At 38.9% G+C, this 27,901-nt stretch overlaps 2 protein-coding genes across 3 annotated transcripts; one reads left to right on the forward strand and one right to left on the reverse strand.

The window, feature by feature from the left end:
* On the reverse strand, nucleotides 1-27,887 carry grp (gastrin-releasing peptide). Its single transcript, XM_042509042.2, has 4 exons — nucleotides 27,516-27,887; nucleotides 1,202-1,360; nucleotides 418-644; nucleotides 1-322 (listed from the first exon to the last, which is right to left on the reverse strand). Exons 2-4 carry the CDS (start codon nucleotides 1,353-1,355, stop codon nucleotides 269-271), a joined length of 435 nt encoding a protein of 144 aa, XP_042364976.1. The 5' UTR covers nucleotides 1,356-1,360; nucleotides 27,516-27,887; the 3' UTR covers nucleotides 1-268.
* Nucleotides 9,048-23,395, forward strand: znf532 (zinc finger protein 532). Of its 2 annotated transcripts, none has more exons than XM_042509038.2 (9): nucleotides 9,048-9,177; nucleotides 12,911-15,212; nucleotides 15,483-15,664; nucleotides 16,630-16,806; nucleotides 17,608-17,770; nucleotides 18,024-18,350; nucleotides 19,518-19,630; nucleotides 20,659-20,797; nucleotides 20,899-23,395. In XM_042509038.2, exons 2-9 carry the CDS (start codon nucleotides 12,942-12,944, stop codon nucleotides 21,388-21,390), a joined length of 3,864 nt encoding a protein of 1,287 aa, XP_042364972.2. In that variant the 5' UTR covers nucleotides 9,048-9,177; nucleotides 12,911-12,941; the 3' UTR covers nucleotides 21,391-23,395. The 2 variants fall into 2 exon arrangements, with proteins under 2 accessions (XP_042364972.2, XP_042364971.2); XM_042509037.2 differs by lacking the exon at nucleotides 9,048-9,177 and adding an exon at nucleotides 9,350-10,437.
* Nucleotides 27,888-27,901: the final 14 nt, after the last annotated feature.

The raw sequence follows: 27,901 nt of genomic DNA on the forward strand, positions 1-27,901 counted from the left end.
GTGCCAAAGTGCATAAAAAAGCTTTTTTTACAAAAAAAAGTTCCAGGGGCAGATCCCAGATTATTTATATATTAATAATTAGTATTTGTTTATTAACAGGCTCCTAGCCTCCTGACATTTTGCTAAAGTGGCCCCTGGGCAAAGAAAGTTGAGAATCCCTGCAGTATACGCTTACAACAGAAAAAATATACAGTGTGAAAATGTAATTACAGGGCAATTTTTAATTGGTAATGATTTCTCTTTTTTTTTTAATTTATCTTGCATTCATTCAGGTGGAGTCATTGTGTCGCAGTTTCAAAGCCAAAAGAAGCAGGTCTGACATCTATAATAGAGAAAAAAACATGTAACTGTAACATCATATTTCCAAAAAAATATGTATAATTTGAAGAAACACTGAGAGACAATCCACAAACTGACCTCTCTGAGATATTTGTCTCTGTCCTCTTCTCTCCAGCCGCTGTGCAGTCGAAACAGCCTGTCTGCAGTTTGTGGCATCGTCTGTTTCTGGTTCTTTTGTTGCATCAGGGCCTCCATCAGATGCTCCGTGACCCCGGCAGCTTGTGAGGGCGTGAGGTAGTCACTGTCATGGTGTGTCTCCTGCAGTTCAGGCAGGCTGTCAGTGCTCTTCTTTCCCATTAAATGACCTGGAGAAAAAATTGCAAAGGGATGCATTTACTCCTCTGGAATAAATCTGTTTGTGGTCTAACTATATTTTATTTAAACAACTGCACCATGATAATCTGCCATTAAACTGTGATAAAAATTCATTTAGTAGCTGATATCTCTCTCATAAACAGCTAAGTATGTTCAACTGACTTAATTTAATTTACTGTGTTGTGAAGCTGTCCAGCTGAAGAGAAAAATATAAGCAGTCACATTAAAAGTAATAAATTAATTATCAGAGATGAAACACAAATGAAACATGCAAATTAGTGCAGTAAAATAACGAACACATTAACATTATTTATGTGACCATTTGTTCAAAAGAGCAACTAAGCATGCAGGACAGAGTTCCAAATATGCTTAAATAATAAAATAAATATTTACAGATCCTACGACGTATTTTATAATTTGCTCTAGATACTAGCGCCAAATATGGAGCACATTTACCAAATTAAAAAAGCAAATGCAATATTACATTAAAAAATAAAATGAAATTCCATGTTCTTTTTACATTTTAGGAAAGTGAAGTTTCTCTTACCTACTGCCCAGTGGTTCCCGCGTGGATACATTTTGCCAACAACTGCAGCAGGAGCGTCTGAGCAGTATAACATGCATGGTACTACAGCCAGAATAAGAAAAAGTGGCAACACCGGTCTGCAAATCCACGGAGAGCACGCGCTCACTCCAATCATGTTATCTGAAAAAATGAAAGCTCTAAACAACGGTGTTTGAATCCTTAATTGCACTTATATGGCGTGGTGTAATTTCAGAAAATCTCCACCATAGCCGATATTGAGTGAACCGATATCGCAGGCGGTGAGAAGCGCTCCAGATGCAGACCTGTTACACTCCTGGTGCCTTTGAAATGACTAATGATCCAAGTTAAATGCTCCTCCTGGCTCAAGCTGTACGTCAGCGGGTGTTTTTAAAAGTACCACGGTGATGATGAGGAAAGTCACAAAGAAAAATGATCATCCATATCCTGTAATTATTTCTATTCGCCATTGTTTGTCCAGAGATTGCAGGGTGATAGCGGGAGGGTTGTCAACGTCATTTCACGATGATGGACTTCTGAGTAATTGCTTGCGTTTTAGTTAGTTTATGTGGGGAAAAAAAGTAATGCATGGATAACTGAATTATAAATATACCTCGGCTTCTTAAAGTAGGCAATCAGGACTAAAACTTATAATGCACAAATTGTTCCTGTCCAATTATTATGACTGAAAAAGCAAGTAACACTATTAATGTTGAAGGATGACATGGAGTAAAATTTTACTACCTAGCCCACTGTTGGGCAGTTTAATCAGCTGCAGTATATCCAATACATATAGCAATACACACATCTTAATGAAAAAAAGTAAGTACAGCTGTCAAATAAAACTGGAGGAAAATGTTTAATATTTCATTCTGTAATTTAGGCTGATAGGTAGTCTTCAAAATACTACAAATATCTAAATTGCCTACCTTTGCCACTGATTTAGCATTGCATTCATAAGGGACAGTTTAAAAAAAAAATCAAATCAATGCAGCAGAGCTACAGATACAGGCTATAGAGTGGATGTATTTTTTTTAAAAATATGCTAACCCCGGAAGTTAACATGAATGAATGAAACCTTTATTGCCCCGTAAGGGGCTTTGTCTTGCACCAAGAGCATAAAAACATTAACAACAAAGAGGCTATGATGAAAGGAAGAGGCAGTGGGATTTTTTCCAATGGATTTTGGATCAGTGCAGAAAATAAGCTTTGTGGCAAACGAACGTTTATGATACTTACATGTGTAAGTGTCAGTATGTAGCAAGATAATCTTCTCAAAAGAACACCACTTTAACATTTTTAAAGCCTGACTGCAATTGCCAAAAGTAAACAGCTATCATTGGGCTATAAAAGAACCACATGGTCACATGACTTCAGCATCATAATTACAACGAGACTATAAAGCAATGCTTGCCACGACGTTCTGTAGTCTTATTTTGCCACTTGATAGGAAACACCTTTTTTAAAACATTTAAAAGCGCGGCGCATGGTGGCTCAGTGGATAAAGCAGGAACCCCATGTTTAGAGGCCGTGTCCTCGTGGCCGTGGGTTTGATTCCGCCCTTAGCCCTTTGCTGCATGTTGTCCCCCCTCTCTCTTCCCCTTTCACACTTGTGCTGTCCTATCAATTAAAGGCAAAAACGCCCTAAAAAATATATATATAAAAAAAAAAATACATTTAAAAGTTCCAAATTCTCAAGGGGGGTTGTGATGTATTGTACATCTGTGTTCAGTGCTGTCCAGCTGTGACCAGATCACCTGAGACGTATGTCAATATCAGGTCTAAACGATGCAATTGTAGCAGAAACTACTTTTTTTTGTATTTTGCCAGGTTTAATATGTCTGTCTGTTTGTGGACAAATTTTGTCGACACGATACTGTAACAACCCTGCAAAATGCAGCCACGAAACTTGACAGGTGCGGCTGAGATCAAAATGAAGGCCCCGCTGTTTTATGCCCAAGGCCCACATTCATTTGAATTTCGCGGATTGCTGTATCACCACTGGAATGATCCCATCGCAACATGATCCCTCATCAAACTTGTAGTTATTAGCCACAACTAACACTGACTCAAGTGACGCTACATAAGGCAGTTGATGAAGCTTTGTGCAGTTCCTTAAAAAGCCACAAAAGACATTATACAGCATTTTTTTCATATGATGATGATGATGATATGTTTGCTATTCATGGTTAGTACTATACAGTCTGTGTCCTAGAGAACTTTTGTCAAGTCTGAGAAAACAACTCCAAAATTAACAGGTTGATACAATTAACAGAAAATTAGTGTTACAAACTTTACAAGGCAGTGAATTTCTAACAAAGATACAAGCCTACTGCTACTTCCATTTAAAAAGTGAGGGAAACCTGCCGATAACAAGCCAATGAGTCAAAGCAGCATATGATTAAAAAAAAAGTGCTGTGATGTTAATTACTCTGAGACTCCAAAACTATGAAGGCATACCCAACCTGCATGCAACACGAGTTGTTATTTGTTGTCAGTCTTTTTGTGTCTGTAGAGTTTATCTTTAATTGTGAAGCGCTTTGTGACATTTACTGTGTTGCACACTCACCATGCAGTTTCCTAAACACTGCCTTGTTTTCAAAGCAGAGGAAATGATGCTGAAGTTTAACAAGTCAACAGTGATTGCAAAGGAACACAGGTCATGGACATGATGATGCATATTTTTGCTGTAGACGACACCTGTTGTGCGATCACTTACAAGAATTTGACAATGCAGCATATGCCAGCTTGTTACATGTAGTCCACATCATTTATCAGCACAGTTTATTACAGTATATTTATCCCCCTGGAAAGGTCAACAGTGTGAATTAAGTTGTCCTCAAACACAGTGAGGCGCCTATGCGTGTGCCTGTGTAAAATTCTCATACTTGACTGATCCTTTTCATGGCAGTATTGACAGACAGACTGCTGGAGGAAGAGAATGGATGAGGACAGATAAGGAGCCCACGCAGGTACGTAACATTTTGTGCTGAAAAGGTTGGTGGTTTCCTTTGGGTACTGGTAGGTCAAAAGCCCTAAACACACCTCATATTAGATATCAGAGACTATCTCTGACTGGTAATGTATCGTATCTTCATGCAAGGATGACCTTAAAAAAAAACAGGATGAGTCACTAATGGTCAAAGGGCAGTATCAGGTAGTGCCATCTGAAATATTTGTTGGTTTGTTGTTAATGTGAGACGACAAGATCCTGATCATGTACCAAAAAAATATCTTGAGAAATAACTACAAAACCCACAAACATTGAACTAATCATGTTAAGAAAACTGTTTGGAATTCAGTTTTGAAATCATTTATAAACATAAAAGTCTTATTTTATGTTTCATTTAAAACTCGATAAAATTTGATATGATCATACTGGGTACTGTTATTGAAGTGAATTTCCATCTTGCACAGTTTACTGAACAAAACCAAGAAGGGACGGCTTCAAAAATGTCAAACACTGTACAATAAATGTATGAGCTTGGGTTTGCAGCATACCCAAAAAGGAGCTTTGAGTTAGTCACCCTCTCATTTACACTAAAAGCCACTCATGTATGATTGCTAGAGATTAATCACCTGCATGAGAAACCATTGAAACAATACTTTTTAATCATTTTGATTTCAAGCTTCACACTTAAACCAGGTAAATTATTAGCTAGAAAATGTGAATATATGTGATTGACTGTGTCATTCAGCCTTCTGCAAGTATAAGATGTTAATTATAGGTTTTAAATGACGCATTTTGAAAACTAAAGCTAAATGGGTATCCCTTGCTGTGCATGACTTTTAAAGTGGATAATGCTGTAGTACAATAACTCTTTAAAACCTTAAAACCATAGTTTACTCTTAACTGCATTTGTTGGGAGTAGAAACAGCAGATGGCACTGTGGGCTGAATTTAGGCAACACTTGTCAATGTTTTTTTTTTTTTTTTTTAATAAAGAGTCAGGTGTCAATAACTTTTATATTACACACGTTTCATAACAAGTTGTTAAATGTAACAAACACTTAAACTACTGATTTTAAAGAATATTTTTACAATGTATTTATGCTTTACTATAACTTTGATAAAACATTATTATACAGAGTGTAATTAGTCTTCATGTTACGTGTTTCTTCAGATGTCTTTGATGTATTTCATGTGCGAAAAAGTAATAAGTGATCTCATGCTGAAAAGCTCCGTTTTTGAGCTGTAAAAATAACGCCCTTTTTATTCATTCTTTTCAAATGTCATACGATACATTAAGTGTTCTGACGCTGGTGTCATGGCTGTAATAATACTGGCTTCATGAAAAGAAAAAACAGCCATTTAAGAAAGACCTTTCAGCAAGAAAGTGCCCATTAAAAAGGACAGTTTTCCATTATGAGGTATTTGCTCTTCGTCACAGACATTGAAATTAGTTCTGGGATTGAACAAAACAATTTGCTTTGCAGTCATATTGTAAAATGACAGAGAGGGAGAGGCAATATACATGCCTTCCAACTCAAAAGATGTCCAGGCCTTTTGTCAGGGCCCTTTAGTGCTGGAACTCCCTTCCTGAGGATCTTGCCTCGTTTCCACCAAGACGTGCAGTTCAGTTCAATTCTGTTTGTTACACAATAGAGTGCCTTTTTTTTGCATTTGCATTGTTAAAAGTGTGTGGTACCAACAGAATCACTCCATTCTGTCCTGTTTATTTCGTCATCTCTCTGTTACTGAAAGGCGCAGCTAGAAATACTGCAGTCTGTTTATTGGTAAATAGAGAACCGTCCCACTTGCTCTACAAAGACTTAGTACACAAACCAGCAACTTGAAATATCCAGTCGAATGCAAAAGACACAGTAAACACACAGTAAATGTTGGCGTGTAACCCCTGTTCTGTGGACAATCAGTGAGGTGCAGACATTGTTCTATATCAGAGGAGGAAATACAGCAAGTGACGCAGCTATTACTATCCTAACAACCCCACCTACGTTTAAGAGTACGTTCTGCAGTGGAATTGCTTAACAGGTCAAAGGTTTGGGGGGTTATGGCCCAGATACACCACACCAGCATCAAAGAACCAATGGCAACAAAGGCTTACTGTTGTTTCGCCTCATGTTTTCTGTGTCTCAGCCAAAAAGTTGCACTTGAAGACTCCATAAGTTTACAACCAATGGCTAGCTTGCATGTACCTTCTGCACCTGTGGCTACTGTGGTAGTCTGTATCCATCTTTTAAACAGAGAAACTGAAACAGACAGCACAGATTCCATATGCGAGTTAGCCAGTTAGCACATCGAAAACACAACTTGATGTTGAAAGAACAAATGATATTTACCCTGCACTAGTTAACAATATCACAAACAATTATGATTCTGCTGAAATGCTCAATAGCTGAAAAAATAACTTGCATGGCATTACAATGTTTTTTTTTTTCAATCTCACACCCTCTTGACATCAGGCATTCGTTGGCTTTCCTTACTTTTTGTTTCTCTTCTCATAAACTGAGCTGAACTTCCATCTAGAGGGAATTCACCAATGACAGGTTCCTCCAGCTTTGGGGAACTGATTAAACATGATGAATCAGCCAAAAAACAGGCAACAAGACCCAACTAGCACCAATGGTGCAGGACACACCGCAAAAAACTGCTGAATGTTCAACACCATTGGCTGAGTGGCGGCCTGGTGTAGCCCTTACATACCACTTCTAAGGGTACTATAGCGAAAGATATTGGTGAAAATGTGGCTTCTGCGGCCTACAGAATACAGTAACATCTGCTGGTCTAGACTGCCCTAAAAGTATCAAATACAATTCTGTTATGCATTATTATGTTACATTTTTCTGCCTTTTCTTTTACTGCTTTTTTCTTGTAAAATTACTGGATTACTGTCTTAATCCTAAAATTCCTTCAAATAAAAAAGTCTGCAGAAATGAAATCACTATGTTTGAACTGCATGACCACAGAGGGATCATAACATGATGTGTTGCATGGTTATATTGCTTCATTTTATGGTCACAAGTCAAAAAGGTCGGGAAACACTGGTTTAAATAGTGCTAAAAGGCAATCGGGAAAATTAGGCCTAAATCTTTGATTTGTACCTTTGACTATAGAGGATATTATGGAAATAATAGTAGGGTCATGAACATGCAAAGGGCTAAATATTTTAGATCTGGACAAATACTGCTACTCTAAATATACCATGACATTTTATGATCACATGATTTAATTATCTGAAGAAAAGAATTATGTTGTGTCTGAATTCTGAATCTGAATTACATATTCCTGCTTCCCTTTAAAGTGCTCTAGCAGCTCCTCTTTGCTGCTTATAGCCGACATAAATGGAGAAAACGTGACGTCATGTGACTATGCCTCTGTTAGGGGTGGGGGAACACAGCAACCTCAGCCTCCTCTACTGCACTGAATCTGTCACACTGTAGAGAGGCAGGAGGCACCATGAGGGCCTTTTATGATATACATGCACAAATCCAGCCGCCTTGCAGTGTATAAAATGCATTTGTGTTGTCTGGTGAATAAATCTGGCATGGTCCTTTGCATAATGAAGACTAATTAGTTTATGCTGCAGCATTCATGGCTGTCAGATATAAGAAGGACGGGTAGCAGGCCATAGAGAGGCAGCCTTACTCAGCAAAGCCTCTCTGCAGTCTCCCAGGTAGGTTATGAAATATTTGATTTGACTGTGCTTTGTTTACTAATCTATCACATAATGTAATACCATCTTTTTACCTTTGTGTTGTTATTCCTGTGTCTCTACATTGCTGTGCTACATGAATAATTGAATCATGCTTGTATTTGCATTTGTGAAACAACATAGGTATGATTAATTAATTCATTATTTTTGCTTTAAAAGATAGAAGAAAAGCAGACAAAAAAAATAATCAAAGTAGTCAATGTGAGATCACGCATTGCTTCATGGTCTCCTGATTTAAAGCCTTAAATTTAGTGTTATTGTTGTCGCTTTTTTGGATCTTTGGAGCCAATAGTGACCCTAAATGACTATACTTGAACAAAAGGGTGGAGCTGGGAAGAAGCGAGGGTGGATTAACTGAGGTCACGTCTAGCCTGTCATTCAAGTCAGCCACACCCTTTAATATTCATAATTTCAGCCTTACTAACATGTGGTGAGTTACATAAAAAAATCACCCCATACCATTGTCATGAATGGGGAAATAAGCTACAAAGACCAAAATCCTTTTTTGTAAAGTCAGGCAATTTAAAACAGGGGTGTATGGGGATTGACTTCCTTTTGCAGCCAGCCTCAGGGGGCCATTCAAGAAACTGCAGTTTTTGGTACTTCCCCTGTTCATTTTCAGCCCCAGAGGCTGCCGCTTGCTTGGGACTTGCTGACCTTGGCATACACAGCATGCAAATGGGAAGCCGGGCCTCAACAGAGGCCTTGGCCGTTTCTACATTATCTTATAAATATGTCATGAAAAACGTGTAGGATCAAGTCCAGTTTACTAGCACAAGCCCACGGCAATCGATCATACAGCTATGCTGGCTGGTATAGGCCTAAAAAGGAACATAGTGTACATATTCAAGCCCTTATTATACTCGTCTCCTGCTCATTTCCTTCTCTTCCTCTCCATCTCCCCCACCTCCCTCTGTCTCCGTCTCCCACTCTCTCTCTTCTTTCTCTGCACCAGCTGCTGCTGCTGCTCCAGAGCCAGAGTGGAGAGTCCCCTCGCCCCCCTGCACAGACAGAGACAAAAGGCCTGATTCGCCTGCTGAACACTGCCCCCTTTCTCCATCCTTCCCTTCATGCACTGCCGTAGTGGTGGTGGAGGTGGTGGTGGTGGAGGTGGCGGGGGCTTCAGGAGAAAACGAGGCCTGGACTGGGACTAAAATCTAGGACTGACCTAGTGAAGGACAGTGGGAAGAGGGGGAGGGGAGGAGGAGGAGGAGGAGGATGGGGGCTGGAGTGGTTGGGGCTGAGTAAAGGCAGGTGCTGAGGCCTCTACAGGAAGACTCTCACAGTGGAAAAAAATCTGACAAGGGTATGCCACATTTACCTCTATATATGCATGAACGTGCATGTTTATGTGTGTCTGTGGTGGCAAATGTGGGCAGGGGTGGGATGTGTTTGTGGAAATCGGGGGTGAAGGGGGTGTATGAATGGCCTGTGTTTGCCAAATGTCAGATTGTGTTGGGTTTTATTTCCTTGTCTCTATATCAGAGTGCTGGGTGTAATGTTGCTGCGGACTGCATAAAAGTTTTAGTTTTCAGTGTGTCTGGGGTGAAAGCAATGGAGGAGAAGCAGGCCAAGGTACCAAACTGAGCTTCCACTGTCTTTATGGCTTTTGAAATTTACCTCTTCCTTTGAATGTGTCAAGTTGAAAATCAGTTGCTGTTGTTTTCATCACAATTTTTCATGTCATTTTGTATGATTTTTCTCATTTTCTTTTTTTTATCTTTTTGTGCTTTTTTTGCGGCCTAATTTTCCAGCAGTGCAAACAACCTCAGTAGTGATTCTCCTTTAACCATGCCATCATGTGTTTATAAAATATTGTGGGTTTTTTTTTTCACTAAATCTATGGATATACATGTAATTTGGTGAAAAATGTTGCAGTGTTTGCTGGGAGGTGGGCACACTGCTTCTGTCTGTGTGTTTCTAAGGCCGTATTGCAGCACAGGGCTTTATGCTGGGTGACCGGAACCAGATGAAACCGGTTTGAGGCAGACGGAGGGGCTGACAGGAACAATGCCGTCCCTGTGCTCCACTGAGGGATAGAGATAGCCCCGGCTACTCCATGGCAGCCCTTCACAGCTCAGCTTCTGGCTATCATGGCACAGGCAGAGACCCTGCTGCTGCTGCTGCTCGCTGGATGTCGGCGTGCTATGCAGCACGGCTCAGAGCAAGGGGGGCAGGGAGCTTTAGGAAGGGACGAGGGCAGGGCGACGTGGCTGGCTGGGAGTCTGTGAATCTGCAGCCTGGAAATCTCACATACACACACATGCAAGAGCCTGATCTATCTGTCTGTTTGTATGTCTGTGTGCTGCTAGTGGTGCAGAGAATGACTAAGGAGGATCCTTACCCAGGACCACCACCACTCACCAGATCCCTGGATGTAACCTGACCCTGTATTCTGGGCCTTTGCATGGTTGGGGAAGAAACAGGACTTTTTTTTCTCCTCCAGGCAGGGTGGGGTGGATGGCGTTTTGTGGGTTAGAAGTGTTGTGACTGTGTTTGTTGCAGGATGGAAGGATGGAAGGAAAGAAGGTTTGGCTAGTGGCTGGAGAGGGACGGAGGCGAGAGGGTGAGGAGTGGCTGATTCACTTGCATGTTTCCACCATTTTTTTTTTTTTACATTCACTTTACTGAGATTGTAGTTTAACACAGTGTGTGAATTTCAGGTGGTAAATATGCATGAGCATTAAAGAGCTGTTGTTGAGAGGGGCTCTGAGTTGTGTATTTTTCATATGTGTCTGTACTTAACCTTCATTTACTCTCTACGTCAGGCTGCTTTGGCTGTCATGGCTGTGACTAGCTGTTCTTTCCACCAGGCCTTTTCTCTCTCTGCTGCAGCTTCACACAGCTCAGCAGCCATTTTTCCCTCACTGCATTTCTCCCCTGCCCTCTCCCTCTATAGCATTTCTCCCTTTCTCGCTGTCATTTTATTTATGTTTACCTCATTATTACAACTATCCCATCATTTAGATTGAATTGTTGCTTTTTGAAACACCAAACATTAGGCTGAAAAAATGGGTCTGTCTAAGTGTGTGCACATGTGTTTGACCATGCATATTTGGATCAGAGAGCACTATGGTTTCACTGCATGTACAATAAAAGCAGAGCAGCTCCATGGCGGTGTCTTTTGTCCCCAGCACCAATAATGCATACAGACACGGTGGATTTAAATCCCATAATTTCTTATTTGCAGCGCTCCCTATAAAAGAATAAATTCTGGTTTGTTTCTGAAGAGTTAAACTTGTGATGTTTGATAAAATGGCTATGGTATGAGACATTTTGCTCAAAGAATTCATCAAGGAAAACTATAAAAAACTGTTTCTGATAAATAAACATGTTGTGTGTGACCATCTTTAGAACTTCTCCATATCACTTTATCAAGGGCCTTCCCCTATGATCATGTTCATATTTTCACTATATATTTCATTTAACTTAAGTATTAAGATGCTTTATCCATCCCCAAAATCACCGGAAAAGTGCCAGCAGTGAAAGAATTATTAGTAATATTATATTACATTGATTACTTGGACCAGATCCATCATCCTCCTGGTTGTATATAAAAAAAATATACATTCAAAACTGTGGCAAGGAAGCAAAATTGTTTGCTTACTGGTATATACTTGTCTGTCTTACCATTTAATTTGTTTAGTTATAGCAATAGTGACCATGTAGTGATTGAAGAGGAAAATGTTTTGCTAAGTACCGACATTTAATGTCATCGAAATGTCACGTCTACCCCCTGTGTGGACCAGCGAGTGGTTCCCTGGTGTTTCTCTCTGACAACTGAGTTAAGAATGAATACGGCATAATAAGAGCTAATGGTATGACTGACAATTTATTTTATTTTAATTTTTTTTTCAGAATACTTTTGCATCAGTGTGATTCACAGATTGCAGGAAAGAACACTAAACTCAGTTTGCTAATGCATAAATTAAACATCGAGCACAAGAAAGCAACGACAAGCCTAAAACATGGTTAACATGGTATTTCCTACACTATACTATGTGGCACCATAGTGCACCATATGACTATGAAAATGAATATGAAACATATTTGTATGCTTGGACTGAAATCCACCACAAGTCATACTGTAATTCACATAATAAAGGCACACATGAAAATGGACAGTTCGAAAACTACCCAATATCATGGTAGTCCATGACTTCTTCCCTAATAACAAAGAATAAGAAAATATGCAAATATCCCAAAGCTATAGATCTGTATTATATCACGCTATTAATCAAAAATGAATTTCTGACACAGAAACATACAGTATGTATAGGATTTTTCCCAAAAACATTAAACAAAAGACAACGTTCATGAGTTCAAGTAATGCCATTGTTTGTAATATAACATACACTTTAGACATATTTCAACTATAAGATGCATGCTTGTAACCAGAGCAGATATATATTTTCCTTCAAATTATTCTGCTTTCAATATGAATGGCCTAATTATTTCCAATCACCATGAAAAGGCGTCATCTGGGACAAATGATAGACTTAGAATGATTTTACAGTTGTCTATATAGCCATCCATGATGATTATTGAGAAAATTCATGTCTCCAAAATGTGAACCTTTCCAGTATGGAAACTTTGATCTATGGATATTATTGGATACTACTAAAACCAAAATATCAGCTTCGCACACAAGACATTTCATAAACTCATAAGCAGATGGCCATGAAATTGATTGTAAACATTCAACACCACATCACAAGAGACCACTGTATTAGCACTGTGTTGATCTTTGATCTGCTATGCTGATTTATGGTAGATAGAAATAAGTAAGACCATTTTTGTCCTGTTACTATCTCATACAAGACAGTATGTAGCAGCAACAATAAAAAGATGATTTTATGAAATTCTGTTGTTCTGTTACAACATTACTCATATATTCATTACTCGTATTACTCATCAAGTAATACACAGACACTGTGAAGACTGTCTTTGAAAATTATGATGTCTTATTACATGTTGAAGAACTCATCGTATCATTAGATATTTTTAAGTTAACATGGTATGTCATCTGTGTTCCCCAGGTGATCTCCTCATCAGAACAGGAGCAGGACCATGGGAGATATGAAGACGCCAGACTTCGATGATCTGCTGGCGGCCTTCGACATCCCTGACATGGTGGATCCCAAAGCCGCTATTGAATCTGGCCCCCATGATGACCATGACGGACAGCTCAAGCAACCCACTGGTGGTGTGACTACCAATGAAGACGAGGCCCACAACACTTCAACAGGACATGACGTTGGAGTTAGTGTTATTGTCAAAAATATCAGAAACACGGACACAAGCGAGCATGGTGGATCCGTATCAGAGAAGGAAGGACATTTTCATCCCCAGTCCCATTCTGTTGCCATTGGTAATGGACTTCATAATGGCTTTTTGCCAGGTACTCATACCAAGAATGGATGGAAAGCTCCCAGGGAGGAAGGACAGTCAGACAACCAATCATCGACTTTCAATCAGTTCAGCCCCATTTCAAGTGCTGAAGAGTTTGATGATGATAAAATTGAGGTAGATGATCCAATGGACAAGCAGGAAGGTCAGTCACTTTTTAGGTCCACTAAGAACGAGGAGCATAAATCTCAATCTCCTATATCAGTGGACAATGATCCAAACAAGAACACCAATTGCACTCTGGGAGGATCTAAGTCTACCGAGCCCCCTCAATCAAGTTTATCTGAGGGAAGTCTGAAGGAAACTGTTCTCAAGTCTCAAGATCAGGAGTGCAGGGATGTTGAAGGAGCAACCAGGATTGTTAATGTATCCAGTATGTCTCAAGTCAAAGCCAAGTCCTCTGCAAAACTATCATCTTGTATAGCAGCCATAGCAGCCCTCAGTGCCAAAAAGGCTAATGCTACAGACTTGGGTGTTTTGGATTCCCCTACAACACAGAAAGAATCCAACCTGACCAATAAAAACCCCAGAGCTCCAGAGAAGTCACAAGAACAGGAGTCTGCCCTGGAGTTTGCAAAGAGGTTGTTAACACGACAACCAGACAGCCCCTCCAGTGTCATCAGTGAGGGTAGCAGCAAAGATTCCCCTGACTCAAGCACAGACACCCCAGTCATCCCAAAAGTCAGGATCAAAACAATCAAGACATCATCTGGCCAGATCAGGCGCACCGTCACCCGAGTTGTACCAGAGTTTGATCCTGATGGTCTGAAAAAAGGGGAGAACAGTTTGTCTGTCATGGCAACCACCAGTGCAATTTTCTCATCTCCCACAAGGCCCTCTTTGCCAACTACAGTACTAGCCACCACCGGAGGCCCTTCAATTGAAATAACAAAGCAAATGACCATTAAACCTGTGGCCACAGCTTTCCTGCCGGTCTCGGCAGTCAAGACAGCTGGTTCCCAAGTCATCAATCTGAAGCTAGCTAACAACACCACAGTAAAGGCAACTGTCATCCCTGCTGCGTCAGTGCAAAGTGCCAGCAGCGCCATCTTGAAAGCTGCAAATGCCATCCAGCAACAGACCGTCATGGTACCTGCCTCCAGTCTGGCTAATGCGAAACTTGTGCCAAAGACAGTCCATCTTAGTAACCTAAACCTTCTGCCTCAAGCTGTATCCTCTGCTGTCTGTGACCTACAACAGGCCCTGTCCTCCTCTAAACAATCACAGCAAGTCAAACAGCAGACGATTCTCGCTGGCCGAGCCTCAAAGAAAGTCTCTAGGATTCAAGTGTTGACCAACTCTCAAAGTTCTGTAGTGGACGCCTTCAATAAAGTCCTGAGTAGCATTAATCCTGTCCCTGTGTACATCCCAAATCTCTCTCCACCAACTTCAGCTTGTATCTCATTACCCTCACGTGGCTACAAGTGCCTGGAGTGCGGAGACTCATTTGCTCTTGAGAGGAGCCTGACACATCACTATGAACGTCGCAGTGTGCGGATCGAGGTCACCTGCAACCACTGTGCCAAAAGCCTAGTGTTCTACAACAAATGCAGCCTCTTGTCTCATGCCAGAGGCCACAAGGACAAAGGTGTTGTCATGCAGTGCTCACATCTAATTCTGAAACCCATCCCTGCAGATCAGATGATAACCACATCACCTTCACCAGGCCCACCTAACATTACTGGCACCACCTCCCCATCCCAAGCACAGGCACCCACTAGTCAAATCACTGGGAGGGTTGCTGGTGGAGGGTCCCAAAGTACAGTGATTTCAGCTTCATGCAGTTCCCCCCTTGTTGCAGCCATGCCCTTGGAGGATGATGCATCGAAGCTCTGCAGACACAGCCTAAAGTGCTCTGAGTGTAACGAAATGTTCCCAGATGACAGCTCGCTAGCTATGCACTACCAACAAGCACCGGAGTCCAGTGCACAGGTGTGTAATGTGTGAACTGCTACATAATATGGTGTAATTTAGTTTGTCTGCCTTTTAGTGGTAGGAGAGACTATTTCGGGGAAGCTCTCATTCCCATTTATTTTTCTCATTGACAATGTTATGTGACTCACAGTTCTTGAACACAATGGATCCACTTAAAACATGAAATAACTGTATCTTTTATGATAACACATATATTCTGGGTTGAATAATCCAGTTCTATGTAAAAAAACAACACAATTTATGTTTTTCTTTATCTACTCTTTTTAGAAAATATGCACCATCTGCCAAATGCTTCTCCCGAATCAGTGCAGCTTTCTGTCACACCAGCGAATCCACCAGCACAAGTCTCCTTACATCTGCCCTGAGTGTGGCGCCAGCTGCCGCTCTGTCCACTTCCAATCACATGTCACAAAGAACTGCCTGCATTATACCCGAAGAGTTGGCTACCGGTCAGTCTACCTTAACTACAATCATAACATTATTAGTTTGCCCTTCAGTCTTACTTTACTCTTGTGCTGCTGCTTATATTCAACTTCAATTTTCAAATTATTTCTTCTCTGTCTGGCTGTACTCAGACTTAAGTGTCTCTTGTTCTTTTTTTGTCAAAGGACCACTTACAATGACATTTATTATTACAGTAATTAAGTACATTTCGTTTGCCTCAGCTTGACAATCCCATATAACTTGAAATGACATTATTAGAAAAAAATGGACAGTGAGAATTTTACGTGGATTCACCCAAGGTACAAGCCATTAAAACTGACCAGTTATGGCTCCATTATTAGTCAGACTTGTAAAAAAAACTGAATGAACATCTTGTGTCCTTGGAGTTAAAATCTGCAATATTGTATGTGCATTCTGTCAGAAAATTATATTTTTATGGCAAGTTGGTTATTCGGTTTCTTGCAGAGAGCTGGATGAGAAGATTAACACCACTCTCAGTAGGTGGTTATTTCAGCTTAGTTTAGCATAATAGCTTGCCTTGATATTTAATGGGTGGAGGTTTCCGTGCAACTTTACTTCAAAAGTACACAAAGAAGGAAAATTAGTCTAAAGAAGTAAAAAAAAATACAGCAATACTTGTTATATAAAGAACAACTTTTCTTGTAAAAACAATGCATTTCAGCTTGTGATCAAATGTTATGCTGTTGTCCTTCCGTGATAAGTAAGTTTCAGAGTCGCAGAAGGCTACAGGCCTGTTTGTTATTCTGCAAGCTTTGCTGGTGTTTTGATATTTTATGTACAGAGTGGTATCATTCATCTAATCTAACTCGTATTAAAAAAGTGACTATTTTAATGTTTTAATTTAGAAAAACACCAAAGTGCCTCTGTCCAAGGAAAGAGTTGAACTGGCTTTCATTTTTAATCTTACTTAAAGCTAACTTTTGCAAACTCTTACTGCTTTTCCCTCCAGCTGTATCCACTGCAGTGTGATCTTCGCTGATGTTGCAACTGTAAAATCCCACATCCAGAGTTCTCACTGTGAGACCTTCTTTAAATGTCCTCTCTGCCCCATGGCCTTCAAGTCTGCGCCTGGAACGCACTCTCACGTGAACACACAGCATCCAGGAATGAAGGCAGGAGAGCCCAAGTAGGTCAAAAACACTGTGGTACTTATTTATACAAAAAGCTAATTTAAATGAACTGTTTTTTAATGTATTATTCTGTCAAAGACAAAATTAAGCAAAGCACTTTCCCTTCCAGTTGTACCTTTTGACGCACACAACATTTAATTTAATGCAAAATTAAATTTAATATATCCATATTTATTTAAAACATAGTGTTCAGTACACACACACAAGACCATAGCTTTTTCTATAAAGAATTATCAACACACACCTACACACACTTTCTTTCACAATGACACACACCAATGTAACCTAAGACCCACGGCCAATTCATTCTTCAAAGGAAAATCATCCTCGCTGCTTCATCAGTAGCAGGATTTGTGGGTTTTAGACATAGTGACTTAACTTGGGTTTGTTTTTTCCACATGGCAACCTTTCACTGACTTACTACCCACCATCAGCACTACTGATGACTCAGGTGCTCAGGACCAGGTGTTCTTGTACCATTGCATGGGTTTGACCACAACTGTGTTTTAAGCATAAAGCTAAACAGATAATCAATGTAAAAGAATATGGAAAGTACTTAACTATCCCTTTCAGCATGTTTAATAATTTGATCATATCACAAACTTATCTAAAAGTAATCTAACCTAAAAGGTTTACTTGGAAAAACAGATATAAAGTGCAAGTGCATACAACTACAACTGACTACAACTTCATTTTAAACACAATATTTACAAAAGTGCCATTCTTTTTCATTAATATGTATGTTTTCAGTGACTTTACAGTGGGTTTTTAAGGGTGTTTTGTGTTCTGTCTTTCAGGATGATCTACAAGTGTTCCATGTGTGATACAGTGTTCACTTTGCAGTCACTGCTCTATACGCACTTCGACCAGCACATCGTCAATCACAAAGTTTCAGTGTTCAAATGCCCCGACTGCTCCATGCACTACGCACAGAAACAGCTCATGTTGGACCATATCAAGGTGGGCATAAGAAGCAGTTATGTTATTTTATGATTATGCTTATGTATGAGTCTTTTTTTTTAAACTTCTAATTAACTGTGAAATCAAACTTTAAGTTCTGAGTTAATAGGTATGTGTGACACATCTATCTAACATCTTTTTAAATGTTCAAGACCAATTTTATGAGTACAACTTGTAAGTTTAGTCTATATGCAATTCAGTGCTTTATACTTTTTAGTTTATAATTCAGTCTGCGTGTGTGGATGCTTTCCAGGCCATCCATGGAACCCTGAAGACCATCGAGGGTCCACCTAACTTGGGCATCAACCTCCCTCTCAGCACCAAACCCACTAACTCTAACAGTACCAACAGCAGCAGCCCCAGTAATAATAACAACAGCAATAGCAAAGATGGAGGAAATGTCAATGGTCAAGACAAGGGAGAAAAGAAGCCCTCGCCTACACCCCTAAAGAAAACACACAGCAGCGGCTCAGCGGACCTCAAGACCCCTCCTGGCTCAGGATACACATGTGGAGACTGCGGTACTCTCTTCAGCTCAAGGGAGGTCTTTTTGGCTCACATGAGGCGTGAACATGGCAAGGTAAATGTTTAAAATCATTCTCATTAGTTTATAATTGGTCTCACTGTTTTTTTTAGATTCTGCTGAGAGTTTGTGAGAGAACATGCATTAAGAAAATTTAGAGAGCTGAGGCAGTAAAGCCCTACAGCTGTGGAGAAGATATTAAGATCCTTTACTTACTTTGACTATTGATGAATCTGTGGATTATTTTCTTGATTAATCAATTGATGTGTGAAACAAAGTGAACAAAGAAAAACACTGACATTGCTTATTTTGTCCAACTACTCAACAGACTAATACAAATAATTAATGATTAAGATAATTGAAATAATTACAGGAACGTTTCTCAATTAATTTTCTGACAGTCAACTTAAGGATTTATCAATTAATCTTTTCATCTTAAATTGTATATACTGTTGCACAGTTTAACGTATAACAAAGCATCATATTTCATGAACTCTGCACAAGTTTGAACAAAAACTCTTTTTTAATTTTTAAGTAACTTGTACCTATAAAACAGTAAAATGCTAGTCGAGTAAGAAGTACAATATTTACCTTTGGAAAGCAGTGATGTAAGTAGGTAAGTAAGTATCTTAAATTTGTACTTAATTTGTACTTAAACCTTTGAAAACTGTTTTGACATCAGTTTTCTTGTGCTGCATCCAGACCCTTTGAAACCTGAGCGAATTGGTTTCAAAAACATGGGAAAAAAGGTAATGACCAACCTGGCAAGATAATAATAAAAGGGGAAAAGAAAATTACCTTAAAATTAGAAAAAAAGAGGGGAGAACTATTAGAAAATTATTCAAAAAATATCCAGAAAACTGTGTTTAATACTACAGAAAAAAATATATAATAAAATATATAAAAGAAATACATACTTTCATTTATTTACAGGGCTTTTAAAGGTCTTTTTCTTGTTTGTTTGTTTTTTGGGGGGGTTCTCGCTTATTTTTAGGTAGTTGTCTTGTGATTTTTTTTACAAATTTTTTGCTAATTTCTTGACCTTGTCTTGTTAAGTTGCTTATTGCTTATGTTTTTGAGAGAAATCAAACTAATTTGCTCAGGTTTCAAAGGGTTAATAGTAATTGAGTAAATTGTCCTAGTTACATTCCACCACAAGAGTAGAAACATGATCTGTAACTGCTATGATTTTAAAAAATATCACGCATCCTCCTGACATTGCAGATACTGAAGAAACACCCCTGTCGACAGTGCGACAAGTCGTTCAGCTCCTCCCACAGCCTTTGCCGACACAATCGTCTTAAACACAAAGGAATGCGAAAGGTCTACACCTGCCCGTGAGTACACACACACCCACTATGTTTTTGACAACAAGTCCTCCAGATACAACATCAGGATACATTATTGGTCCAACAACTACACATACAAGCATTTTCTGATCTGACATCACTATAGTTAAGGTATGGTTACGTTTAGGCACAAAAATCATAAATTAGGGGATCCTGATCATCATGGTTACCATAATAACCTCTTGGATATAGTTAGCGAACAACTATCATGATTACAAAAAACTAATGCTAACTATCTGTAAAGGAAACAGGAAACAAACAGCAGTCTCCTATGTTGTCCAACATTTTGTTGACCCATCTATCCACCCTGACCTCCTCCACTCAATCAGCTCGTTATTGAACCGGTCTGGTCAAGATTCTTGGAACCTTGGTGCTGTCTGTGAGCCCGCCGCGTTTCCACCAGTTTTACACGAAACAAGAATGTGTCATGGACAGAGGGCATCTCCCAGTGTACAACAGAAGTGAACAGTAGTAGCAAAATCGCAGATCACACTGATTACCTGTTCTGCTATTACAGATATTGGTTTTTATCAACAAAAAAAAGCATGAACTAAGACCACTGAAATTTTTCTTTTACACCAAAAAATGAGTCACTTGATTTCTCTATTGTTGCGTTCTCCATCTTCTCTTTCCAACCAGTGGAACCATATAACATGTCCACTGATGTTGTCACAGTTTGCACTTCAGGCCAAGGAAAACCTGCCAATTTATTTCAGTTCCAGCTAATAAACCTTTCAGGTTCTGAACTGATGTATTTTTGATCCAAATGCTCTGAACGGTTTAAAATTGGGTGCGTGAACAAGGACGGAACAGGTTTCATGTTGGGGGAAAACAGGTAATAGTGGCTCTGTAGGAAGTCAGACCAAAGACCATGCTCTACCTTCACTTACAGTGAAGTAAAAATACTCTTCGATGGTAATGCAAACAAAATGCAAACAAATTGTATGTATACAAATAACAGAAGACGAAATCAGCTTGCAAAAGGATATAACTGTTATTTTCTTGTACTTCAATAGGCACTGTCCAGCTCTCAGCCAGCCGTTCACTAAAAGAGTGCTGCTGGATCAGCACATTCATCTGATGCATGGAGTCAAGGACCCAGAGGGGAAGACTGTCAGCTCTGATCATACGGAGACTTTGCCTGTCAAAGAAACGGTGCTATGGCACACATTTATCAAAGCTAACATATTTAGCTTACATGTGAATTTCATGGTTCTCCTGTCATTCGTAACTGAATATTTTAATCTCTTCCTCAGACCCTCAGTCCCAAAAGGAAGCCAGAAGAAGATGAGGGGTCCCCAGGCCTGATCCCCCGAGGCTCAGATTCACAGCCACTGAAGAGGCTCAAGGTGAATATCCTTAAAATTCACAAGTGTGCCGTCTGCGGCTTCACCACTGAGGACATCGCAGCTTTCCATGAGCACATTCCCCAGCACAAGTCTGACGGCTCGTCCTACCAGTGTCAGGAGTGCGGCCTGTGCTACACCTCCCACCGCTCGCTGGCCCGACACCTCTTCATCGTCCATCGGCTGAAGGAGCCGCAGGGTCTCGGCCGATACAACGGACGGGGCAAGGACGATGACGAGAGCCAGAGAGAGAATCAGCTGGATGTTTCGGACGGGACGCCAAATACCAAATGCAAAGTGTGTGGGAAGACGTTTGAAACGGAGGGAAACCTGAACACTCACATGAGGACACATGGGATGGCGTTCATAAAGTCTAAGAGACTGAGTGCAGCCGAGAAGTGACACTTTTAACCCATTCCATCTGAAGCAAACACTGTTGTTTTAAAGTTAATACAGTTTGTTAAAGCGTTGCCGACAACCTTCAGTATGCTGTATATACATCATGTAAATGTAGGGTAATACAATGTGTAAACAATATACACACAAAAATATGTAATATATGTCAAAGTCACTTGATGTGTCTTTAAGTAAATTGAACGAGATAGTTTTTTGTACACTCATAGATGTTTCTATAGGCTTTGAATAGATCTTTTTTATAGAAGAGCTTTTTTATTTTAAACAGTTTCCATTGTTCTCATTAGGGCTAGATGATGTATAGATATATTGTTGTCATGGGATTAATCCTCATACAGTCAGCAGTGTTCTGAATGTTCAATGCTGCTAATGTCAAGCGAATGTCTGCAAGATAAAATATACATATATAAAACTTTTGGGAGCTTAAGGTTTACCCAGTGCAGTGTTACCCATATCTGAAGTGTTGCATTTCTCTTAACTTAAAAAGTTGAGCAGGAGATTAGCATCAAACACTCTTTATGTTTCAGTTTTCTCTATTTTATGGCAAACTAATATTTGTCTCTGAGCCGTCTTTCTAACACATCCTGACACAAAATCTCTGCATTCATTTTGAGCTGAAATTACTAGGACTGGGTATGATTACAATGTTATGTTACCAATACTTTAAAGTGATACCCATAGAGTACTAAATGTGATCATGTGAGTGGAGTGGCGTGCAGTATAGCCATAGTCTTGAACGTTCTGGTGGCATCTCAGAGCGCTTAACTGCCAACTTTGTCAATACACTGCGCTCGACTTCACCACACCCCATGGCTAACATTAACTCAGTTATAATTGGGTTTAACAACAACGTTTAGGCGTTTTGGTGTCGGTGTAAGTTTGTTGGGACCAATGAAAGGCTCGCCATCAGGTATCAGGTGTCCAGAGAGACAAACAGCAACAGAAAGTTGACTAATGTGGTGGGGAGCTGAGACAAAAGGATCACATGACCATATCATTTGGAAAGAGACATTGCAGTACTACTTGATACTGAGTTATTTTGGTATTTTAGGCCTTAAAAGGTGTCGACTTCTGATATCCAGCCCCAGAAATGACATGAAATATCTGAAGATATCAAAGCAAAGATAAAGCCTATTTTCAGCTGCATCTGCATACCACCATGTCAAATTATTTACATATCAATACATGCAGAGGGAAAATTTGGAAATGAGTTTAAAGCTCCCAGTTTTCGAAAACATAACTCTTTTAAAGACAAATACATGGGCCAAATTTGAAGTAGCTTTTAAAAAAGATATTTTGTAAAAGATTGTCAAACTTTTTTATGTTTCATTCCTGTCTTAATATATACTGTATATGGCAGCTCTTTGTGATTACAAGTCACAAAAAAAAGGTTTATTTACCAGAATATTTAAAATAAGATAATAAGCACTTGCCTTTGTTTCAACAGCAGTCTTATTAACATCATAACTTATGTCAACTTTTTCATTTTCAATCTCATTTCTTCTGTTTATGGTTCTTTGGTTTTAATATAAAATCATAATTTACATTCATTGACAGGAGTCACACTGGGAACAATTTCTAAAAACTTCTAAGAATGTAAACTTGGCTGTGAAACTGAATTATTGATAAAAGACGACCAGTTCAGTTAAATGAAGTATAACTGACAGTTGTGAGAATCACTTGATTACAAGTTTTCCATTGCTTTCTTTGTTCCGAGCATTTCCAAAAGATATAACGATTACGTTTTGGACAGTAGATTTTCTATTCTGACGATAAGACGTTAACTGTCTTGCGCTGTAAAACTGCATGTGAGAAGCAGTCTGTGAATTGTTTGTTGATTAGAATGTATCTTGCTGCTGCTGCTGCTGTTTTTAGACATTTCTGATGCTTGTGTACAAAGCTGTGCTTTATGTCAATAAAAGATGAAACCTGCCAGAGTTAAGATCTGATGTCGACTGCACATAAGACATCAGCTCTTCTCTGTGGAAATACATCTGAGAGCCTCTTGTGATCATTATACTGGTCTAATGTAGTGCTTTTTGAGTCTCGGGCATGGATTATAATGAAGGCTGAATTTTAAATGCTGGATTTAGGTGTTTGACATCTAAACATCCTGAAATCTAAGTTTAATATAAACCGGACATTCACAAGCACCTCTTTTTAAAGGTATCATAATATAAGTAATATCAGACTATACCTAATTTAACCCAAATCCTAAATGCCAACCCAGTCTCTAAAAAAATTATTATTAAATATTTGTAATTTGAAAAAAGGAAATACTGTTTTGAAAGAAGCTTAATGCCTTCTGGATTAAATTTCTTATCAATAAGGAAATGTTTTTAATGAGCGAATCTACTAAGTTTCAGAATGACAGCATATTTCATTAGTTGTTAATATCCCCTCGTGGAAACTAAAGCAGGAGCTGTAGTCTTGCTTAGCAACTTAAAGTGCCTGATTAGGGTTTAAATTTAAAAAAAAAAAACATTCAGTGGATATTATTATCTCTGGTGTCCTAGCTTAAAAAATGTGATCCAATAATCTACATGGAAAACATAAAAACGGAGCTCATTATAACTACAGAACTTATTTAAGTATAATCTTTTTAAGCTTTCTTCGGTTAAAAGTAATCCAGTGCTAGTTATTCGTACATCCAAGGGTATTTTGCAAATAAGAGTTGCTAAAAGCCAATTCAGAACACTTTTAATGGTGCCACTTTGCCAAATGTAAGAAATGTCTTGATTTTGTCAAAAGGGGGGAAGGGCATAGGACTTCATTGTTAGTAAAAAAAAACAAAAAAACGCCTAATTATGGAAAACACACTGAAATTTGGAAACAGAGGTTTTACTTCAAAGTGTCATTTCCTGCTGTAGAGTGAGAGTTTTTTCAAGTACAGTAACTACTTCACTGCCCTGTCCTTGGCATTATTTGGCCTATGAACATGCTGTGTGGCTTTGCAGTGTTTTCGTCACTGGTCTTAAAGCAATAATATGCACTTTTTAGGTTACAGTGCAATTTATTTTTTAATTAATTGCACTTTAATCTTGCAATGTGTTTTCTTTCATTGTGTTCTAAGCCCACGTGTTGTTTGGGAAATAAAAGAGAATATGTAGTATTTTATTTTATGTGCAGACATGGAACTAATGACTAAGGATAAACATGGACCCCATGGCTGGACCAGCTGGAAACCACTGTCCTAGATGAACATTTAGGTAACAGTGTCGACATATGAACCTGCAATATCAGCTCACAGTATAGGATAATGCCACGTCAGTGTTGTCTTTACAGCTTGTTATATGCCCCCAGGAGGCCCAAAAAACTGAATTAATGTCAGTTTAACCAAAGTCTTAAACCCTATGGTACCTCTGCATGGTAGAAGAATGTAACACTTCCTGGATTGCAAAGAAATTAATATGTAATTGCCAGGCGGCATGGGGCTTGGCGATATGGAGAAAATCAAATATTGCAATATTTTTACCAAATACCCCAATATATTTGATAAATAAACATCAGTAATGTGGATATAATAACTAAGTGGGTAAAGGCAAATAATAGAGCTGATAGAACAGATCAGAAAATTACATCACTTTACTGTAATGCAGCATTTAAATACAGGAAAAGACAACACTTAAGATATTACCATATACAAAACCAATAGACTCCTTTCATATATATAATATCAACATATTGCCTCATCCTAAATCAATATAATCCAACAAAACAAATTACGTTTCCTGTGCCACAAAATCATTCAGTATGTTAACTCAGCTTTTTGGTCAGCGTGTGTCAACAACAAAAAGTTTTGCATTACTTTCTGATATAATTGATGATACAATTAGGAGTAAAATGACTCATCAGCTGACTGGCAATCAGGTTCTTGTAAGCAAACTGATTGCTATCAAGGGGTGCTGCATAAATAAATCATTATCTCCTCTTTCTGGTCTGAGCACAAAAACTACGTAGATGCATCATACTAAATGTTTATAAGGTTTCCTGTACTGCTGCCTAGTAAAGTCACAGCACATGATGCAGGTTTTTAGGACAAGCTCACCCTCCAGTGGCCATTTCTTATACATTTTAAATACTGGACTCTGTGGTGTTGCTTCTTCTGCTTGAAAAATTTGAGAAATTACAAAGAAATATAGAAATTATTAGATAAAATAAAACCAAACAGATACTTTTAAATAGCTATTGTTCCAGTGGTAGTGGTGGGATTACAACCTACTACGCTGTAGCCATCATTATTAGACTTGCACTGTAATTATGCTGATACTGTGTGGTGACCATAATCACAGCCTGCAACCTTTTGTTCCCCTCTCACCCTCATGTAACCAAATCCTGTTCACACCAGATCTAGAAAACCAGGTGAGGACGATCTGCAGTTGCCAAAGCAGTTTTTCAATTCACCCCATGCAAGATGAATTTCACGCTATACCTCCTTCATGATGATGTGTCCCCTCCTATGTTATTTAAACACCTTCTCCTCTACAAAGATGCAGTCAGTACTAAAGATGGCCTTAAGGTGGGTGGCGTTCCTTCTGTTTGGAGGGTATAGTGCAGCGTTTGTAAGTACGAAGACCTGGACTGTGTCTCAAAGATGTGCGGAGGATACGAACACCTTCCTCTGGGAAATTAAGCAGGACAGGCCACAGGAATATGCTGTTCTCAGTAAGTGCTGCTGACTTTTGAAAGGCTTTTTGATACCGTATGTTAAGTCGTAGAGTCACTTGAGCATTTGCAATGAGGCCAGGGTAGACGCATTTAAATTACAGGGGGCAACTGTTCTCTTACTCACTCAGTTATTCACTTATGAACTTAAAGAAGCTACTAGTTAGACATGCCATATACAGTACTGCTATTAAACAGGACGTGAGAATTGCAGCAACATTTCACATGACAGTAAACTTTAGGACAACAGATCTATATTCACATCCAAAATCCATTCAAATAAATGCACACAAGCATGCCATTGTCTTAGAATAAAAGAATATATAAAGTACTATAGAGCCTACAGTGATTTAAGAATTTACATTCACAGGAAAAAGCATCATAAGGTTCATCACAATACGATATGATATAGATTCTTTGGACAACAATACGATACAAATTAGCCGATATCACAAGTTTGCCACAATACAAATCACTGTGATTCAATTTAGGGACCTGTTATTGATAAGAGACAATATCACTGCTAGGCCCCTACCACTGTTTAAAGGTTTAGGAGGGTGGTGTGTTTCAAAGTAGATGAAGATGCAGACATGCCATGGGAATTTCAAAGTAAAGGCATATCTTAAAGATAACATCTATTAATGTTTTCCATTTGTATCAACAGTATTAGATGGTTGATCGTTGAATGGATGAATTAATCCAGATCAGTGTATTGATCAATGTATGTTACACCCCTAATCTTATTTAAGTGTAGGCCTACCAAAAAAAAAAGTATTGCAAGGGTTTTTTTTTAAATGACAACTATACCCAAGATATGCAAAACATTTCCATTATTATTATGATGGTGAAAGTGGCTATGGTAAAAGATTTAAAATTATTTTGCAAATTTTGACTGTATCAAGTGTTTATTTTACATCTTTTTCATTTTGAATCATGTAGCTATTCTTTAAATAGTCTAAAAATTTAAATTTTCTATTTTATAAAGCAGTTATTTATTTATCTTGTGTGTATGAAATGTGCTACAAAGTATTATTATTATTATTATTATTATTATTATTATTATTATTATATCATCATCATCATCACCATCATACAGCAGTTTAAAAGCAAGCCAGGAATGAATGAATACTCACTCATACTTTGACCACAAATAACCAACAGGTAAATGCAAAACCTGCAGGTGAAAAATAGCAGAAATGGCGTTCTTTAATGTTAATTAAAGCCCTGCAAGCTCTTTCCTTTTACCTGTGTCTATGTGGACATCCCACTACAACAGTACAACAGCTTCAGTGTCCTGGCAAACAGAGTAATATGATCTCCATAATCAGTACACAGCAAGTACATCAATGCACACCACACACAGACAACCACAGAGAGGAGTCGCCCCATAGAAAACAGTGAGACAAAAAGACAGACAGGCAGACAGACAAAGGGTGTATTTGACTCACCTATGAAGTTCGCCTTTTTTTATTTATGCAGATTAAAGTGGTCCAAATCTGTGTCATAGAGGCCTAATGTCCTTCTACACTTGTTGCTGAGACTATCATTTAGTGTTTTTGTTTTCGGAGCGATGTGCTGCCTTATCAGTCTCACAACGACACGGCTAACGTCAGCGAACAACACCGGAGGACGAGCTAATTTCTGTTTAAATAAACTATTAACTACTGTTATTTTGTTGTGAAGCTAGAATTTTAATCGGCTTCAAATGTTACTTTTAAGTGTCTTTTCGGAAGACTTGTCCATTAGCAGTTTCACGGTAGTATCACGTTGACCGCGACTGTTTGTTTGTTTGACACTTGGTAATCAAAGTGAACAGCTTCACCTGTCCTCGTGT

Source organism: Plectropomus leopardus, chromosome 20, assembly GCF_026936395.1.
Source record: "Plectropomus leopardus strain MGB_pleo_1.0 chromosome 20, ASM2693639v1, whole genome shotgun sequence".
Lineage (NCBI taxonomy): Eukaryota > Metazoa > Chordata > Actinopteri > Perciformes > Serranidae > Plectropomus > Plectropomus leopardus.

Excerpts from the sequence above, each read along its gene's own strand:
- grp (XM_042509042.2), bottom strand. The coding sequence starts at position 1,355 with ATGATTGGAGTGAGCGCGTGCTCTCCGTGGATTTGCAGACCGGTGTTG. Across the intron at positions 645-1,201 it reads CGGGAACCACTGGGCAGTAG|GTCATTTAATGGGAAAGAAG; the intron begins GTAAGAGAAACT and ends TTTTTTCTCCAG. Across the intron at positions 323-417 it reads GAGACAAATATCTCAGAGAG|ATGTCAGACCTGCTTCTTTT; the intron begins GTCAGTTTGTGG and ends TCTCTATTATAG.
- znf532 (XM_042509038.2), top strand. The coding sequence starts at position 12,942 with ATGGGAGATATGAAGACGCCAGACTTCGATGATCTGCTGGCGGCCTTC. Across the intron at positions 15,213-15,482 it reads CACCGGAGTCCAGTGCACAG|AAAATATGCACCATCTGCCA; the intron begins GTGTGTAATGTG and ends TACTCTTTTTAG. Across the intron at positions 17,771-18,023 it reads TCATGTTGGACCATATCAAG|GCCATCCATGGAACCCTGAA; the intron begins GTGGGCATAAGA and ends GATGCTTTCCAG.